Consider the following 19,636-nt stretch of genomic DNA (forward strand, 5'->3'; position numbering starts at 1 on the left):
TTACCTGCAATTGTAACAGCAGATAAACCTTTATCAATCAGATGCATAATGAAGCGAACCGCCATATCCCGTCTCCTAATGACGACGTCATCCCCCCCCAACCAATTCCACAGCTCCCACTTCCAAGAATTCCAACCATGCCTGACCATAACTCTTCCTTGTAGACGGGGCTATAGACCGCTGTACCAGCTCCAACATTCTTAATCTCCTAAAGCCCACAACTCCCTCGGAACCAGCGTCTTCTCCATATCTGCTCCCGGTGCTAGACCACGGAACCTCTGCCACTGAAAACGAGATAGGGCATCAGCAATATCATTATTGATTCCAGGGATGTACTTAGCCTTGAACATAACATTGAATTTTAAGCAATGCAACAAGAAAATACGCAGCAATTTCAACACTTTAACATCCTTCGCCTTTTGTGAATTCACCAAGGCTACCACAGTCTGATTGTCCACATTAAACACCACATTCCGATTGGCCAAATGAGAACCCCATACTACCAGAGCCACAACTAAAGGAAAAAATTCCAAAAAGGCAATGCTATGTCTTGCTTCTTTCCATCTGGCTGGCCAAGCCTCCGCCATCCAATGACCATCCCAAAACAGCCCAAAACCGTGGGCACCAGATGCATCCGAAAACAACTCTACCTGCCAAAACCAATCCGAATCATCAACCAACATGGGAACTCCATTAAATTCCTGCAAAAAACAAATCCACATTCTCAAATCCTCCCTCACCTGAGCCTTAATCCGAATGTGATGATGCGGTAACGTCGAACCCCTCATTGCAAAACCAAGTCTCCTACAAAAGGCTCTGCCCACTCTGACCACCTTACAGGCGAAATTCAAATGTCCTAATAATTCTTGAGCTCGCCGCAACTCCAGCTTATGTCTTTTCACCGTGTCTTCCAAAAGCAAAATCAACTGCCTCACTTTGTCCTGAGGTAACCTCACCTCCATTCTCAACTAATCCAACTCAATGCCAAGAAAGCTAATACATGTCAGAGGTCCCTCCGTCTTCTCCTTTGCCAGTGGAACCCCAAATTCAGACATCAAATCCTCAAAATCCAACAAAGTCCTGCCACATGAACCTGTTCCTGCCGCCCCCACAAAGAAAAAATCATCTAAGTAATGTGTCGCCAACCTGTCCCCTCTCTTGTACTGAAAACACCACTGCAAAAACGTACTGAACATTTCAAACAAGGAACAAGAAACCGAACAACCCATTGGAAGCATGCGATCCACATAAATCGCACCCCCGAACTGAATCCCCAACAAAGAAAAATCCTCCGGGTGAACAGGCAATAACCGAAACGCTGATTTTACGTCCGCTTTTGCCATCTCTGCCCCATGCCCACACTTCCTCACCAAGGCAACAGCTTCATCCACTGATGCATAATGCACAACAGAATCCTCAACAGCGATAAAATCATTGACCGAACACCCCGCTGGCCAGGACAGATGATGTATCAGCCTAAATTCACCTGTCTGTTTCTTTGGAACCACTCCTAGGGGCGAAATAGTCAAGTTGGCCAAAGGCCACTCCAAAAATGGGCCCAAAATCCTTCCCAATTCCTTGTCCAATTTTGCCTGAACCACCTCCGGATAAGTCCTCGCCGATTTCAAATTATTGGCCCACCTTCGCACTCTAGGACCTTGATAGCATAAACGGAAACCTTCAACAAAACCACTCCACAAAACCTTTGCTTCGTCCCTTCGAGGATACCGACGTAGCCAATCTGAAATAATCTCAAACTTAATAGGCGTAGGGCCCTTTTCCAACAACATGCTGACTTTGGCCTCTGCCCCTGTCACCACCTCTGCTTTGCTGTCCTTGCCATCCCCAGTGCATGCCTCCAAGACACTGAAACGCTGGGTGCCTGCCTCCACAATGGGAGCAGTCATGCCGAAATCTACAGGGCTGCCTATTGCAGAAACTGCTGTTAAACGCCCAGCAAGACCCATTCCCTTGAAACTGCCCTCGCTGCCCAAAACCCACCCCAAATTGGGTGGGACGCCCCTGAAAGGGCTTATATTGCACCGGCAAGCCACTTGCAGTGTGCGTAGTAGGAGCATACCTGGCTGTCCTTAACCACTGCATCCACAACTCATTATCTATTTCCCCCCAAACCTTGGAGGGATCCATCGCCTTTCTTGTACGAAATTCCTCGTCATATCTAAACCACCCAAAACCCCCATAATCCATTTGGGCCCGCCGCACCACATCCATATATTTAAACAAAGCAACACACGAATCCACGTACTTCTCACAATAGACACTTGCATATATCAAAAAAGCTGATGTCCAATTTTCAATATTTGTAGGCACCTTAGGCCTCCGAGCCAACTCCCATTCCTCTACCTTTGACCCTTCTTTTGCTTGCACCTCTCTATGCAATAGTTTAAACACATCCACAAATTCACCTTTTCAAATTTTATCTTTTAAATTCTGAGTGAGATGCGCCCCCAAAGGCATCGCCACTCCCATGTAAGGCAATTTCTTACCTTTCCCCGAAGAATCCGCACTTATTACACCCCCTTCCTTAACCGCCTCCTGCAAGACTTTTGACTCATCCTCTTTCCGCACCTCCCCCGTGACTTCCGACTTACCTGCCCCATTATCAGTACTGCAATCCACCTGCACAGAAGCGTCAACCCCACCCGAACCACATACTTCCCTCCCATAGCCGCAAACATTTCGACCCATCCCCAACCCAATCTCACCTCTAGGTAAATTCCCAGCTGTAACCTTGCGACGAGTTCCAGAGCGATCGCCCTGGACCACCTCTGGAACCGTTGACTGCAACACCGGTACCGCTACCCTTGCATTTTGTTCTTCCTCGTCCTCTTCATAATCAAGCAGAGTCTCTTCTTGCATGTCGAAACCTGCACCTGCACCAGCGCCCCAGCTGGTGGAAGGCTGCTCATCATCCAAAATTGAGCCCGCACTGTGACCCAGCGAACAACGTACACCTGCTTCCCTCGTCGTCGGGTAAACCGCTCCGGAATTTACCCTCCCTTCTTTCCGGTGTACCAAAAGCGCCCTGGCCTTAACCGGTAAACTCTGCCCACCAGCATGCCGCCCAGCATCCTGATGCACCGCCAAACCCCCCGGTCTGCCCGGAAACCGAAGAGTGTCACACCCAGCGCTAACCTCTTGCAAAGCTGGATTCCACCTATCCAGCAAAACCTTACCCGTCTCCCTATTCACACACCTACCTACCTGACCATAAACCAAACCTGTTACCAATACACCTTCCTGATCCACCAAATCCACGTGGTCACCTACATGCAAAACATTCCGTGCTCCAAAATTTCCTTCAAAACTCCTTACGCTTGAACACCTCACCAAACTGGACTCCTTCAAACCATCTGCCCCAGCATCTCTCTTCAAAAAATTCACCTCCTGCTCATCCATAACGCTTTCCCCCAAACGAAAACTTTCCTGCCCCTCTGGCTCCTCGTCAAATATCACAATGACGTCTTCTTCCCTTTCCCTGCCCTCCTCCGCCTTCTGTCCTTCTGCCAAAACCCTTTTAACCGATAACATTGCCCCCGAATTGCCCTTTTCCGTGGGCGCCGCCATTTTGACTGCGCCCCCTAAGGACCTCTCCTCTAAAATGGCCGCCTCGCGTTCAATTGCGTTGTTGCGCGGCAATTGGGCTTGTTTTCCCGCCCTCCGACCACGCAGATTTCTCGTCATGCGCTCGCTGCAGAGCCGCGCCCCCCACTGCCTCTCTCCCCGTGTCACTGCGCCCACGCGGCCCGCCCCCCTCCCTCCCGCCGACACCCTCCTCGCCAGGGAGACTCCCGAACGCCGGAGAAAATGGCCCGTTCCTCGTCTACGAGGAACCACTTCTTCCGATCTCGAACCCGGCCCCCCCAACACCTCTTGGGGCCCAAAAGGTGAGCGCGTAACTCTCCGACCCTCCGCGCTTTTAGTTTTAAATTTCTTAAGCTTTACTTGCGGCGAGAAGCAAGCTGCTACCGCAGCGCTAACTCCTTCAGCTGACTACCTCTTAGGTCTTTTTAAACCCACCCATGCTTCTTCCAGGACGCCCTCTCTAATCAAATCTTCCCTGCCCTCATCCCTCAACACCTTCAGGGCCTGCACAACTTTACTCAGTTCCATTTCGTTAACACCACTATCGATCCTAATAAACCACAATAAGAAACACTCCCCCACTCTAGTGACAATTCAATATTAATAATAGCTCCACCCTAAAACGCCTTCCAACAAGCAAAAAACGCCTACCAACAAGCCTATAATCTCCACAGCACGAAGACAAACACGCCTACTGGGTGTGACGACGGCCAAAGAGGCCGCCCACACCCTGCCCCTGTCCTTTATCCTCCCACCAACAACCCGCCCCTTCCTGCACCAACCACCAATCCCCCAACTTGTCAGTGGCCTGTACCACTCAGGCCCGACAAGCCCGGGGGGAGACCGGGCGAGCCCTCTGCTCCCCCCCAAACCCCCATCGGGCTACGGGCCTCGGTGGAAAGCGACTCCCGCACCTCTACAGTGCCGCTTTGGGTGTTTTCCTGCTACTGCGCACATACCCTTCGTGCTAATAAGCACATAGGATGGCGAGGTATGTGTAGCACGTGTGGTGCGGAAAAACCTACCGATTCTTAATGACCGTGGAGGCGCTTATACGTGTGAATAAGTTTGAGCCACGCTCTTTAATCATAAAAGCTGAACTGACATGCAGCCCCCACACCATTCATGAACTCAAGATTAGCAGGCCGAACATCACCAGTATCTGCCGTAGTAAGTAAGAACAAAGTGTCATCAGAAGGCCCCCTATCCTTGCTAAATGGCACATAGAAACCTGAATGTTGCTAGTGTTTAATTGTCTTGTGTGTAAGGTTTCCTTGACTGATTTGGGTTCTTGAGATGGTTGCCACTCTGCAAACCGTCCTTACACTTGTGAAAGACTGGTAGGCCGAGTAATTCCAGCTCGAATGGGACTGTAGCAACCCTTGTGAGTATTTACTGCAGGCACCTAAGCCACCGTTCACCTCGCTGCATGTGAGCTGTGGGGTGCAGACAAGTATGCCCCCTCAGGCTCCACCTGCTCCACTTCTAAATGTTGATACGTCCATTGCTTCCTAATACCTGTGAACGCCATAATGCTCCGACCTTAAGCAGCATCCACTGCATGCCACCAGTACAATGCTCTGCCCTGAAACCGTTCTCTTCCGAGTACTTGTAGTGATGATGTAATGGCTAGTTTGCATACAATACGTATCCTTTTAGTATAATTCTGCTGGGCAACGCTTTATATTTGACTTGTTAATGTACCATCGCATTGTCATTTTTATGTAGTGTATTTATACATGTCATATTGGGTAAAGTTTTCCGCAGCTGCTAGTGAAAGTTATGAAGCCCTAAGATTTTATTTTCTCCCATCGATTCACCTGCTCACAGCACTGATCCGTAAAGACCTTGCTATTGCGTTTTCGAGAAACCAGACACCTTCAGCAGAATGAAGAGTGAATTCTTTGTAAACAAATTCTTGCCTACACTTGCATATTAAGGCTGCACACAGTCAGTGCTAGGGTTTAATTTATTTTTCATTGGTGCGACAGGATATTGGGTGAACCAGTTCAGCATTAGTGTGTTCCTAAACAAAGCAGTAATTTGCCGTGTAGTGATTTTGTTATGTAAGTGTCCAAGATGGCGCCGGTCTTCTCATGCTTGCCTTTTTTTTGTTCTTGCACAGGCTTCCACTTAAGCGGCACAGTGACTGAGCCTGCAGTGCAGTCAGAGCCCGAAACGGTTTGCAATGTTGCCATCAGCTTTGATCGTTGCAAGATTACCTCAGTGACCTGTAGCTGTGGAAACAAGGACATCTTCTATTGTGCACATGTTGTGGCTCTTTCTTTATATCGGATCCGCAAGCCCGACCAGGTCAAACTCCATCTTCCCATTTCGGAGACCCTCTTCCAAATGAACAGAGACCAACTGCAGAAATTTGTACAGTATTTAATCACGGTGCACCACACAGAGGTTTTGCCAACTGCTCAAAAGCTAGCAGACGAAATTCTTTCACAAAATTCGGAGATCAACCAAGTTCATGGTGAGTTGCACATTATTTCGTCTTTGCATTTTTTTTTTTTTTTTTTTTTATCCAATGACCGGGGAAGCTGCTCCGTCCATACACTTTTAGGACTTAAAGGAAGCTATTTGGTCATATGCAGTACTGGGGTGTTTTTTTTGTTTTTTTTTTGGCAACTATAAATTCCCTTGCTGAATGAAGATAAGACTTTCTTCCGTATTATGTGTAAATAGGTGTTGATTCCACGTTTTTTTTCTCAGACTGCCAAGGCTGGTCCATGTCTTCCTACGTTAGTTCCCCAGTAGATTACTTATTCGTTCCTTGTTGATAATGGTCATTGTTAAAGGCTCATTGAAATGTAATATATATGTGGTTTGCATGCTGTTGTGCAGTATGAGCATATTTCACTTCTATAATATAGGTGGTCTTTGTGTCTGGGCTTTTGAGGCCCAGCTTCAAGGCGGGGGTCTTTGACAAAGAATGTTTCACATCCTTATTGCCTTTGCTAAAGGAGAACTGCAGGGTGTTTGAACAGAGCATCTCGTGTAGTCCTTGGGGTGCTACTGTTGTAGACTAACACTTCCAATAGGCTGCTTTTAGTGGGATCTAGCTATCCTGCAAAACGTCTGGAATGTTTAACACTGGTTAGGTCAATATTTGGCAGCAACGAATTTCACATACCTCAAGGTGGTCATTAATGTGGTTTGATTGAGGTCATTATCTATAGAGTTGTTTGCAACCATTGTGTGCATTGACTGTGAGGTTTAACTACTGATCATTTTGTTTCCAATGATGTTTCGACGTTACTGATTATTGGTTTCCACAGAGGTAACGTGGGCGTTTTGTCCCCCTGATCTGAATTTGAGATGGTGTGACCATGAGTATTATGAATCAGCTGCTGCTGTTCTTTCATCAGGGGTAATGTGTGTCCTGTTGCCGTTGCTCTAGAATTGGATCATTGCGACTTATATATGTGCTTCCAGAGATGGAACTTGAATCTGTCAGTAGTAACATATCCCCATGCTTTTAAAGCGGTGGTTCCATATATGCAATTAATTCTTAGACTTTCATTTGTTTTTTCTGTCACTGGTAAACTTTGTTACATTATTTGAGACTTTCTTACACAAAAATTAAAAACTCAAACATAGTCTCAGTAATCCAAAGGAGCAACTTCTTTGAGCTGGTTTACTAATTTTGGGCCAGTGAGTTTTTTAATGCACATTGGCTAAGCTGATCTTTCATACACACTGGTTAGTTAAACCGAAAACCACATGAAAAGTTAAAATCATTAAACCAAGTTCAGCATAATTAGGAGTAGGAGTTGTTTCCTATTAACAACCAGTGTGCTTGAGGTCAAATATGACTGGTTTCTGATTGCAGTGGATAAAAAACAATAGACTGAAAGCCAGTACCAGTTATTGCCAGTGACTGGGAATTTTCCAAGCGTTTCAACCATGACCTTGGTTTTCCTCCAGCAAATGTTCATGTTACAATTCTTTAAATGTATAAAGTCATAAAAACCTTGGAAACATTTTGACAGGTGAACAGCTAAAGGAAACACTTGTCTGCGACTTAGGAGCATACAACCCAATATCAAGTTTTACAGCCATTTTAATTGATTTTTTTTAAATTAAGCAAACACAACAAACTGGTCACCATTGGGCTTCAATACAGTACAATAAACTGTCATGAAAACTATGTTGGTTCCCTTTTAGTATAGTTTGTCAAGCGTTTTTTTTTTTTTTCCTTGCTTTCAGCTCTTTAATATCATTGATAGAAAGTGGGAAATTCTTCATCCCTGTCCAGCTATTAACATTCATGATAGCCTTGTGTAGGTGGAAATATTTAATTTTTCTTATCTACAGAATGGCGCTTTTCCTTGTAGGCTGATATTTTGCCTCTCATGTTTGCTTTGTGTATTACCATTTATAATTTCACTTTTTTTAATGTAAATATGTGGGTAAAGTTTGTTTTAAGCCATGTTTAGTTCAGTCTAAACCACTCAGTGTCTCAGAACCAGTTTTTATTTTTAAAACATTTGATTGAATCAGTGGTCAAAATCCTGTTATCTAACAATTGATTGGGTGACGTCCTTGCACTATGTGATGCTATCGCCTGATATGTCTCTCCCGATATGTCACTCCCGGGAACGCAGCTACCTGAAGACTGCAGAGACTCTTCCCCAAAGCTTGAGCATCTCTCTTGGCTGAGCTCTGATTACAAACTGCGTGGATTGCTGTTTTGGTGTGCTGTGCGGCTTCTCTTAGAAACTCAAAAGGCAGGGATGCCAACTAAATTAGTGTCATGCTTAGAGATGGCAGTAGGTGTAGGATGCTGGCCAACTGAATAAAATGCAAATTTATTTTCTCTGTGTGGTTACGTCTCCTATTTTATCCACAAGATCAAGACTGCATTTAAAAGAAAAAAAACTGTTTAAAACGTTTATTTTTAGTAATTGACTATGTTAAGAGACATAATAAATTGTTTGGACTACCACGGTGTCCCTGGCCTTGGTGTACAGAACTGCTGATAGTAACCAGAAAACACTGCCTGTGCAAAGATAGATTGGCAGGCTAATGTTGGGCTGTGGACTTTGTTTCAGCAATGGTACACTGAACTGAGTCCTTGCACCCGTGGGTTAGAAACCTCTACCTTGCCTGTTCTGGAGGAGTTCCAGAATTTGTGTAAAAGAGTGCAGCATCTAATAACTTCGCTACGCCCTCCCCTCCCTTCACTCCACTATGTACTCTGTGATTCAGAGCCATGTCAAATATGGGATCCTACACATCAGTTATCCCCTATCATGGTGACCCTCAATCTCGTTGCCGAAGATCACACAAAGTTTAAGAGACCCAGTACACTTAGTCTGCAAGTGAGTCCTCTGTTGTCCTTTTGCTAAACAAAAAAAAAAAAGTCTAAACTGGAGACCACATTTTAGTAAATTTACGGTTTTCGTCTCCGAGATCATATGTTATCTTTTCATTACTTAGTAGCTGTCATTATCATTGAACCCATAGTCCTATTGTGGGTGGAATCTGTTCCACTCCTCCCCAAGGACTCTATATGATCTGCTTGGCTACCAGCAGTAAACGTGAGTCTTCCACACCTTTCTCTCTCCCCCCCCCCCCCCCCCTGGTTAAATGGAGTGAGCACATGTACTCTGAGTGTCCCTAGAATAATAACCGTCTGAGCTTTAATCACCTTCCTTTCTTACATGTGAGATGCTGTAGAGAAGACGGTTTTCTAAATTTTTGCATCTCTGTGGCACCTCTAGAATATATGAGGCAGCAAGAACCACCAGAGTCTCCAGCATCCCACTTAACAAGTTTACTTCATTGCGTGGAGATGCTCTGGAGTGTAGTACCACCTAAATACAAGGTTTATCGGCCCTGAGTGGTGTGTAAAGGTGGTCTATATTGTATACATAGCCTCCCACTGTTTTTGATAGAATGTGACCCTTGAAGTCGTTCTCCCAACCTCTGGATAGGGGTAGGTTGGGTGTTCATAGCTTAGTTAACTAGTTGCTTGGAGGATTTTTTTGTCTTTTTTGTAAGATTGTAAGTTAGCATGTGGATGTTTTCTTTATGTGCAGCTGGGAACCTCTCCGTTGCAAGTAATGTAATTGTTGGTGCGTCTACGGAATTTGATAAGTGGATTTAATGTCTATGAATGGTCCCACTAAGCTGAACGTTTAACTTCCCCGAGACATGCCATACCTAAAATTGATGTTTGTCCACTCCTGGGGAGAAGTTAGTGCTTTCTGTGGGCGCATTAAAGGTGGTGAGTGCGATGTCAGTTATTGGTAACTGGTGATGTTATCCCAAACCTCCAGTGTCTCTGGTAACTGGCGAGACAGTAAGATTGCGATGTCTGTCCTTTGGATAGCCACAGCATCTCTGTAAGCAGACATGTCATCAAGACTTGATCTGTAAAGCACCAGATCTTCTCTGTGACCGATCATTGAATGGTTACTATATGAATCAATTACACACCTTCATAATAATGGCCTACATTAAGTACTCTTATGTATAGGGTACACACAGCAATTCTATCACGTAGTTGTGGCTTTCTCTCGCCCCCAAATACAATCATTACCTGCATCTTGTAACCGGAGGAGCTCCCCTATCTGTAACATGAGTGGGAGAGCCTAGGTAGTGTACAGGCTTTTAAGAATAGTCATTTTAAGTAAGGCTATTTTACCAAGCCAACGTAGGGCATGTGAACGCCAGGAGTTAGTCAAATTTTTAATGCTTACCTGAACTTGCCATTGGCTTGGTCCAACGTTGCTCTAACTTACATGCTTCTGATTGGCCAGCATGTCGTCTGCTTTCACTTCCTGCTATCTTCTTTGCCAACCATGCCATTGTTACTTTGGGACCAAGCACTCTTTCCGGTCATTTGTCATTAGCTACTGGCCAGCCACAGTCCCACTGAACCTTGAGTATTGTTAAAATTTGATTAAACTCTTAATAGTTGTTTATGTTGTTGATTCATTCAACATGCATCACAACAAACTTAACGGTTTATCAAATTTAAAACAAAGCTTATTCTAACCTTTTTTCTACTATTTATAATCCAGTTAGATAGCAAGATAGAATACAAAAGAAAACAAAGGCAAAACATATTGATGTTGCCAATGCTTGTTAATCTGTTTTTAGGGGCTCGCCCTATATAGTTGCTCAAGGAAGTGGAAACTCAAAGTTTTTCTTCTTTAGAGGTCTGGTCACCAGGGTCAGCCTTAATTTCTGTAATGAGATTTTGCAACTGCGTAGCTCGGATGCCAGTAATGTGCCCACTTTGCCAACTCCCTCATGGAATTTGGCTCTCACTTTTGCCAGGATATAATGCAGCTTCTTATACTCTAATGCTCGTAATAGGCCTCTAATTGCAGTCAATTGTCTGCCCATCTGTTTAGAAGGGTTTCCTTTGTGTTTGCATTCCAAAGGAAGTCATTCTTCCTTTTGTTGGATTAATGTGATCTTTCTCGTCCCCTAAAGCAGCCAGGCCCCTGGCATGCTTTAAAAACAGTTATGAGGGGGAGATGTATACAAACTTTCCCTAGGACAAATTCCCTTGTGTAATTCAAGTGTAGGGTTATCTATTTCATGCTTAGTTACTGAGTCTCTGAGGAGTGAATCATTGAGCCGTCAGAATGCCTTAGCCTTGTAGGTGCACTTAACTACCAATTAAAGGTAAGGTAAGATCAGACCATGATCTGAGTGTATTTTCGATATCTTTCACTTCTCAGACCTTCCGGGATACCCTCCTATCCACCAGGATACAATCCATGCGGGCGTATGTTTGGTGTGTTGCAGAGAAGTAGCAATAGTCTGCCCCTAGTGGATGTCCATTCCGCCAGCAGGCTGAGGTTGGTTACTGTTGATTGGCCCACAGTACTGGCGTGGCCTGAACAAGATGATGGGATTTTCCTTTAAAAGGGTACATGACTCAGATAGGTACTCCTCCTATCCGAGTCTGATAGGTGTATTTTGTAGATTATAGGAATAAGGAAGCTCTCCTGGCCTCTGTTTGGGTCATAAATTGATGTTAGTGAAAGGTCTTTGACAGAACTCCCACATCACACTGTCACGCAGTGTCCCTAGTTGTCTCTTGTAAGCTGTTTTTTTTTTTTTTTCCCACCACAAATTCCCTGCCGTATTTAACCAGAATGTAGCCTCTTCAATAGTTTTGATCGTTCAAGTGTGTATTGACTCTTGGAAGGTACTCCTGCTGTTGACTGCAAACTGCTGTGTAGATCTCACGGTATTGTTAATGTTTGGATGGAAGATCAGTCTTGAAGAGTCCCAAGGGCGACTGGTGTGGGGAGATACTTTCAAGTTGTTGAGCTGGAATATTGTTGGTTTAAAGGACAGGGCCAATGATCAAGCCTGGCTAAAGTCTATTGCTATATAGGACTTCATCGTATTACAGGAAACTTGGGAAACCACTGACTTCCTGTCCTGGCTTTATGTTATTCCTGCCCAGCAAAACCCTCCTTACGTGGCAGACCCAAGGGCGGGTTTTATGTCTGGATTAACATTATTCTGAAGGTGAAAGTTTCAGTGGTGGTCGCTGGTAATCTAGCTTTCATTGTCTTACTTATTAAGGATGAACTCAGCTGTTTTTATTTTTATCTGATTTACTTCTAGAATAATGATTTCCTAAATTCTGTGTGTAGTCATCTTAAAGATCTGTTCATTCTTTAGCTAATTTAAAGCCAATTGGACCCAACAAATTGGAACAACCCAGTTACCTCCTTTGTATGTATTTTAAATAAAGACTTGAGACCACTTATCAGATCCAGGTTCGGACCTTCCGTTATCACAGCAGAGCAGATCTGATCGTGGGGATGAATTGGATGTATCTGGCTGAGCACGATCTTGTCAACATAGTTGAGTTCCTCTGTAGATAGTACGTTACTACCCTCTTTTTTTTGTGCGGACAGGCCTTGGTTGTTTACTTTTTTTTTAAACACTTAATTTCTCAACTTGGTTCTCGATGGGTGCTATCCTTGGCATGGGATGGAGTGATCATAGTGCATTGTATCTTGAAGGATTCTTCCCAGTTCATAAACTACCTCTCCTGAGGTATTGATCCCCATAAATGAGGACTCCAGGTATGGTTTGAGGCTTGTATGGCATCTGAAAGATCTGGGGGCACCACTAACTACATTGCTGTCTCATCTTGAGACATTTATCTTGTCTGTCCAATGTACAGGTTGTTGAAATGATCAACCACTTCAACTCTCAACGTGAGAGCTAACTTGGCAGTTATTGCTACAGGCAATAAGGAGTGGGCAGGTGACTCCCTGCTAGTTTCATAAGCACTGCTCTTGTGGGTTAAGGAAGGCCCTCTCTGCTAATACAAAATAACCCATTGTGGTGCGGGAGTCCCGCAAAGCATATAAGCGTGGCCTGATGTCAAGGAAGAAGGATTTAAATAGCAGGGATTGGGAACTATTTGAAAGTGCATCATCCTCTAAAAATAGCAAGAGAGATGCACCACCAGACCCCTTCTAAGTTGCAATGTCCCTGGGTCACTCATTACAAAAGTATTCATTACCTAGTGGAAGACGAAAGTCTAAAGGAGCAGTTAAGGGTCAAATTATTGAATGCATCAATTTTGCCAGTCACCTTACTGGAAGTTACTGCAAAGCCCCGGGCCTGGATGGGGTTCCCATGGATTTAATTAAGTGTAACACTGATTTATATTGGGGGGGGGGCTGATACATGGTTTTAGCAACTTGTTATGTAGTGAGATTCCAGAGTCCTGATCACTCTCTACTATAGTGCGGATCTTCAAAAAAGGGTATTGCAAATCAGTGAAATGCTATCACCCCATCTGTGTCATAGACAGCTCGGTTAAGATCATTGGGTGGGTGATATTTAATCTTATAAAGTCACAGGCAAACTCCAACATCTTGTGTCCCTGTCAACTTTGGTTTCGTAAGGGGCTGGGTCCAGTGCTTAAAATTGAATCTGATTATTGGCAAATACACCATTGCAAAGTGCTGTCCACTGTACCTGGCCTTTATGGATTTGTCAGCATCCTTTGCATAGAGAACAAAGCTCTGGTTGATTTTGTTGGATTTAGCGGTGGAGGTGATGTTCGTGAATTTCCTGCACTCCCTGCATAAGAACTTGGCAGCAAGTGTCCAGTATGGCAGGACAGGTGAGTTGTCTATTATATTTCCTCTTGCTTTTGGGGTGCGTCAAGGTTTTATCCTGACCCCACTTTTCGTTGTCGGTCAGTAATATGTGCCCAACCTTGATTCAGATCTTCGGAGAATTTCTGATGACTAAGTGAATTCCCATGCCGGCGCTGCTTTACGTAGGCGATGCAGTACCTGTGGCACAGACGCCAGGGTCTTTGCGGTTTGGTGGAATCCTTATTCCATATATCCATATTTTATTTCACACGTGGAGCTCATCTTTAGGTAATTAGATATGGTCAAGCAAGTTCCGCTTCTTTTATGGGTTAGCGTGTGGACCAATGCAGAGGCTATTGTGCATATGGAAATTATTGCGGAGAATCTGATTTTAGACAAGGGCCTCTCTATCCCCTGGCTGGCTTATGTACACAACCTGTGAAGCACTTAATGTACCAAATACGTTTCAGTACCACTTACAGTAAGAAAATCTGATAAGACGGAGGTAAAGCTGCAGTTTCTAGATTTGTCATTTCCAGAGATTACCCCTCTTAATCTAGGAGTGATCTCTACTTTATCACTTCAGGGATGGCACTGATTTGACTTGAATTTTTCTGGAATGAGAGCTCAGACGGGCACACCAGAGATGGCTTGCTCTGCCCTTGTGGTGGTAATTCAGAGCAGTCCTGGATGCACTTTGTTTTTTTTCCTGCACTTTTTCTCATCCTAATTTAAGTTTATTACACTGGTTCTAAAACTTTTAGGTCTTTAAACATTTTTTAAAAGCAGGGTTGAGATCCAGGAGCACAATTAAGTTGACTTGGCTTCTATCCCTGGGTGTATTGGTAAACGGACTATGAAGGGCAACGTGACTGAGTGCTGGTCTGGGATAAGTGAGGGGGTTGTGGCATATTTTAATCTGCCAACATTTACATATCTTTTTAACAATGTTTTAGGTGTGTGTGTGTGTGTGTGTGTGTGTGTGTGTATTTTTGGCTATTTATGTGCCAAATAAAGTAAATGTTTAGTCTCACTGTCTTTGTTGGGGCGGTGGCATCGTATTTGGGTTGAAATGTCTAGAACTATGAAGGTTTGGTCCTTGGCTAACAAGCGTGGCTCCAGCACTAGGTTTGTTTGCCCCAATCTAAGTTCCTCTGATATGCTTAGTCTTCATCTGGGGAGTTTAACCCACTGACACTGTAGGTGAATTACTTCAAGCGTAGGGGCTTGAGTCGTCATGATCGTTTGTTACATGTAATGGTGGTCTGACTTGTTAGAGGTGCTCAGGAATAAAACTTTTGTGTAGGATGAGTTAAATAGAGTAATACCTTGTTCTCTAAACTCCATTTCCCCCCCAAGAATAAGATGTAAAAACCAACATAGGTGAACTATGAGCAGAGCATAGTTAAGAATTGGTGGAGGGGGCGTGGCTTCGGGCGTCAAGATGGCCGTCGCACTCTGAGAGTGCTCTGGACCCCTCCGTCATCCGCCCGAATATGCCGTGGACTGCTAAATTAGTGGCGCTGCTTTAAACGTTCCAGTAGGTTCCCTGTCCAAGTTGTGGCGAAGAGGTGACGGAAAACGGCCTCCGTGTCTGCCCGCGGCTCGTCCAACCCAAAAACAAAATGGCGGCCAGGTCCGATCCGCCTGGGTGAGGCTGAACCGGAGCCCCCAGAGAGACCAGTGAGGGGGCCGGAGCCGCGGGCTTCTGTGGACAGAGGGACGGCAAGGCATCGACTGGGGGGAAGGCACCGGCCGCTCCGGATCGCCACCACGCTCCCGCCCGGAGGTAACGGCTGCGAGAGATTACGGCGGCCGGACTGGGAGAGACGGAGGCGCCGCGAACCGCGCAGAGAGAGACCCCCTCTGAGTGAGGAAGGCGTGCGCCGCCAGTCGCGGACCCCCGGCGCACTGACTGGAGCGAGCGGCACTCCGAGACTTCATGGAATGCCGGGGGCGCAGGCGGCCTCCGAGAGGGCGGCCCGACGTAATAAGACTTGCGCTGTGGGCCCGGACAAGGGCCACAGCGCCTTGAAATAGACCCCAGGACCGCACACACGGGACTGGTACCCCCGCCCCGGTAAGGAGAAGAAGAGAAAAAAAAAAGAAAAAAAAAAGGGCAAAGGAAATCCCCCAAGTTAAAAAGAGCCGGCCGGCTCGGGCCACCCCTGGGCCGGTGGGGTCTATCATCGACCACCGCAAAGACCTGGAGCCGGCTGTGGACCGGGTGGATGGAGGGGGAGCCTCCCGGGCCCCTGTGAAAACGTGAGGCCACAGCACAAGAAACGCGCTCCCACCGACCCCAGCAGCAGAAGCCAGCGACCTGGCTGGGGTGAGCGTAGACCCACCAGAGAGGTGATGATACTCCGGGAATACGGGAGACTGGACCCCCGGGCGCTGGGAGTCCCCCTGGGTCCCAAGGGGACACGGCTGTGCCTGGAGGAAGATCCCGATCTCGTGGATTCACAGAGTTCCGGAATTAGGGACGCCCGTCGGGACCCCACATAGAGAGTGACTCTCCGGGACTCCCCCTCTTTGCTTGATGGCCCGGCTGGAGGGAGGGGCAGGCCTGAGGCCGCTGTGCCCCAAATAAAGAACTGAGCCCGCACAATCCAACCCGTAACGTCAGAGGCCCACCTACGGGCCTCCCTTGGGGGTGCCCCCCCTCCCTCGGTCCCCGGCGGCAGAGGGCGTCACGTGCTCTGAAGCTCGGAAGAGAGCTTCACAAGAGAAAACGTAATCCGTCCCGCGCCCCTGGCAACAAGATGGGAAGGGACAAAGCGAACAAACAACCTCCGGCCTCCCAGCAAAAGATTGACCAGTTCACGACGCCGGCGGACCCGCGGAGAGACGGAGACACAGCCGGTGGAGGCCCGGCCCCTGACTGAGTGAGTGCCATCCTCCAGGCAATCCAATCATCACAGTCCGCCGTGGAGACCAAGATTGGAGAGGTTCGAGAGGATATGGGCTTTATCAGCCAAGACCTCAGAAACGCAGTAGGCCGAATCACTGAGGTAGAAAACTGGGTCTCCCAGACTGAAGACGAACTATCCGACCTCAGAACCAAGGTGGCCCAGCTCCAAACACGAACTAGCGAGCTGTACTGCCGTGCGGAAGACGCAGAAAATCGATCAAGACTCAATAACCTGCGCTTCATCGGATTCCCAGATGGCGCGGAAGAGGACAAAGCCTCCGAATTTCTGGAGCAGTGGATCAAGACCTGGATGCCGGATCAAACTCTCTCGCCTTGGTTCGCGATCGAACGTGCCCACAGGGCCCTTGCTCCGCGCCCCTCGCCTGGCGGCCCAAAACACCCGATGATTGCACGCTTCTTTAATTTCAAAGACCGAGACAATATCCTCAAGGAAGCTAGGCGTTCTGAAGACCTTCAATGGGAGAATCACAAGATCTTAATATTCCTAGACTACACCCGTGCAGTTCAGATTCGTCGCCGGTCATATGAGCATGTCAAACAAAAACTTAGAGCAATGCAACTCTCTTACATGCTCCTATTTCCTGCAAGACTCAAGGTCCTTATGGCTGAAAAGGCCTACTTCTTCGAGTCCCCGGAGGAAGCGTGGGACTGGCTGACCGAGGAGGGCGTTGGGGCTCGGCGGGGACCGGTGGGGGACCCCCTCCCGTGAGGGACTTACCCCCCCCCCCCCCAATGGGGGGGACCCCGGAAGAGCAGGCGACGAACCAGATCCAGAAAGGGGAGGCGAAAAGACTTGGGCACTCCCACGAACAGTGAGGCAGCCCAAGGTCCAGATGTACATGCGGAGGGGGCCCCCGGCGGGTCGCCGGGGCCTCAGGATCCGGCCCGGGCTGCAGATGACACCCGCCTGAGCCAGTCTCCGGTACTTGGCTGAGGTGAGATATGCAACTCCCGACGGGGACGGCTGAGGCCACCCCCCTTGTGCGTGCGGGCCCTGGAGGCGACAACATGGATGGCTCAGCACCTCCTCAACGCACGTTTCATGTGACTTAACTAATGACCGCTAACTGCATCTGATCCGACTAAAGGGAGGGGTCCACCACTCCACTCCAACAACAGTCCTTGTTCTGTTTGGGTAAGTGGGCGACAGATGCTTCCGGGGTGGGAGTATGGGGTGGTGGGTGGTTGGGGGGTAAAGAGTTTGAAACGGGTTTAGATAGTAATGTGTTAAGTTTACTTTGTTGCCTTAATATTTTACTGTTACACTTGAAACGGTCATCCCCAGATCCACAGGCAGACACAACAATACATAGCAACCACGCAACCCACGACTGGCCCTCACTGACTCAGGTTATCTCATGGAATGTAAATGGCCTGCTAGTTAAGATCAAGAGATCCGCGGTATTCAGTAGCCTCTATAGATATTCCCCCTCAGTGGTCTTATTACAAGAAACCCATCTCCTTGGATCTAGATGCCCCATGCTTTCGCGAGGAGGATACGATAGTCTACCACGCAGGCTTCTCCAGAGGCTCTAGAGGGGTGGCTGTCCTACTCCATCGCTCACTACCTATGGTAATTACAGCCACGCAATCTGACCCACAGGGCAGATTTGTAGTAGTCACGGGGGTACTTCATGGATCACCACTAAACCTGGTGAGCGCGTACGCCCCCCCGGCGGGACTTGACACCTTCTTGTTCTCGCTCCGCCAGGTAATAGCTGGGCTCCCCCAGGGGACCACCTTGTTGGGAGGGGATTTCAATGCCGTTCCCGACCCCAGTCTAGATGTATCAGGCGATGTTACCACTAGCAGATCCAACCAGGCCTCGAGTCTCACGGGCTGGACGGAGAGCCTTGGTTTATTTGACGTATGGAGAGTCTGGCATCCTAGGGAGGGTCAATACACACACACACATCGGCCTCCCACCCGACTCAGTCCAGAATTGATCTTGTGTTTATGCCCACCCTTGACGTCACCAGCGTCACAGGAACGGATATACTGCCTCGTGGAGTCTCTGATCACGCACCGGTACGTGTCCGGCTGGGGGGAGCGGACCCTTCCAGGCGCCCGGTGTGGCGCCTAAACGCATGGTATCTGCAAGACGACGACTACACTTTTGAGGTTTGAAACCATCTCACGCAATACTTCGAACTGAACCTGGGATCAGTCCGATCCCCAGGCACAATATGGGCTGCGTGTAATGCCACTCTGAGGACACGCTAAATATCTTTTTCGTGTACGTGAACGCTTCCGAAACTCACGAGTGTCTGAATTAGAGGCCAAGGCGTTAAGCCTGGAGCGCCAACATGGGACCTCTACGTCAGCCTCCGATCTGAGACACCTTACCATGGTTAGAGACGAAATTAAGCACCTAGTGCTAGAATCAGCAAAACATATTTGGAGGGCCTCAGCCGCCCGAGTGTATGGCTGGGGGGACAAAAATGTGGAACTCCTACACTGGCTGGCCACCCGCCCTCTTCCATGATTTCAGGTATGACTCTATTGGCTAGACTCAGGCTCTCTTTCTAAAACACCCACCGAAATCGCACAAAGCTTCGCCTCCTATTATGCCCGCCTGTACGCAGAGCACCCCCGGCCCATTTCTGAGAGAGAGTCCCCTCTCCTAAATGAAATAACTCTTCCCAGAGTTTCTCCCAAGACAAGGAATAGGTTGGACGAAGCCCTTAGCCTTGCGGAAATTGCTAACGCAATTACCTGCCTGGCATCGGGCAAGACCCCAGGGCCGGACAGACTCCCGGCAGAGCTATACAGCAAATGTGGTGATATCCTAAGCCCCCACCTGCTTGGAATGTACATGGAAGCCGAAAAGCAGGGCCGCTTTCCCGACGGGATTGACCAAGCCACAATTGTAGTGATCCCTAAGACCCAACCTCAGTCACGACACTGCTCGGCATACCGGCCCATCTCACTTCTAAATATTGAGATCAAAGTACTGTCCTCAATCCTTGCCTCTAGACTGAAAGAG

At 47.4% G+C, this 19,636-nt stretch overlaps 1 protein-coding gene across 2 annotated transcripts in view; it reads left to right on the forward strand.

Moving 5' to 3' along the window:
* Nucleotides 1-19,636, forward strand: part of ZSWIM6 (zinc finger SWIM-type containing 6) — a 368,676-nt gene that overhangs the window by 124,556 nt on the left and 224,484 nt on the right. For both annotated transcript variants that reach the window (XM_069222559.1, XM_069222552.1), the window contains exon 2: nucleotides 5,732-6,088. In XM_069222559.1, coding sequence (XP_069078660.1) covers nucleotides 5,732-6,088 — 357 coding nt within the window. The remainder of the gene's footprint in view (nucleotides 1-5,731; nucleotides 6,089-19,636) is intronic.

The sequence above is a fragment of the Pleurodeles waltl genome, chromosome 1_1 (genome assembly GCF_031143425.1).
Source record: "Pleurodeles waltl isolate 20211129_DDA chromosome 1_1, aPleWal1.hap1.20221129, whole genome shotgun sequence".
In the NCBI taxonomy this organism is placed as follows: domain Eukaryota; kingdom Metazoa; phylum Chordata; class Amphibia; order Caudata; family Salamandridae; genus Pleurodeles; species Pleurodeles waltl.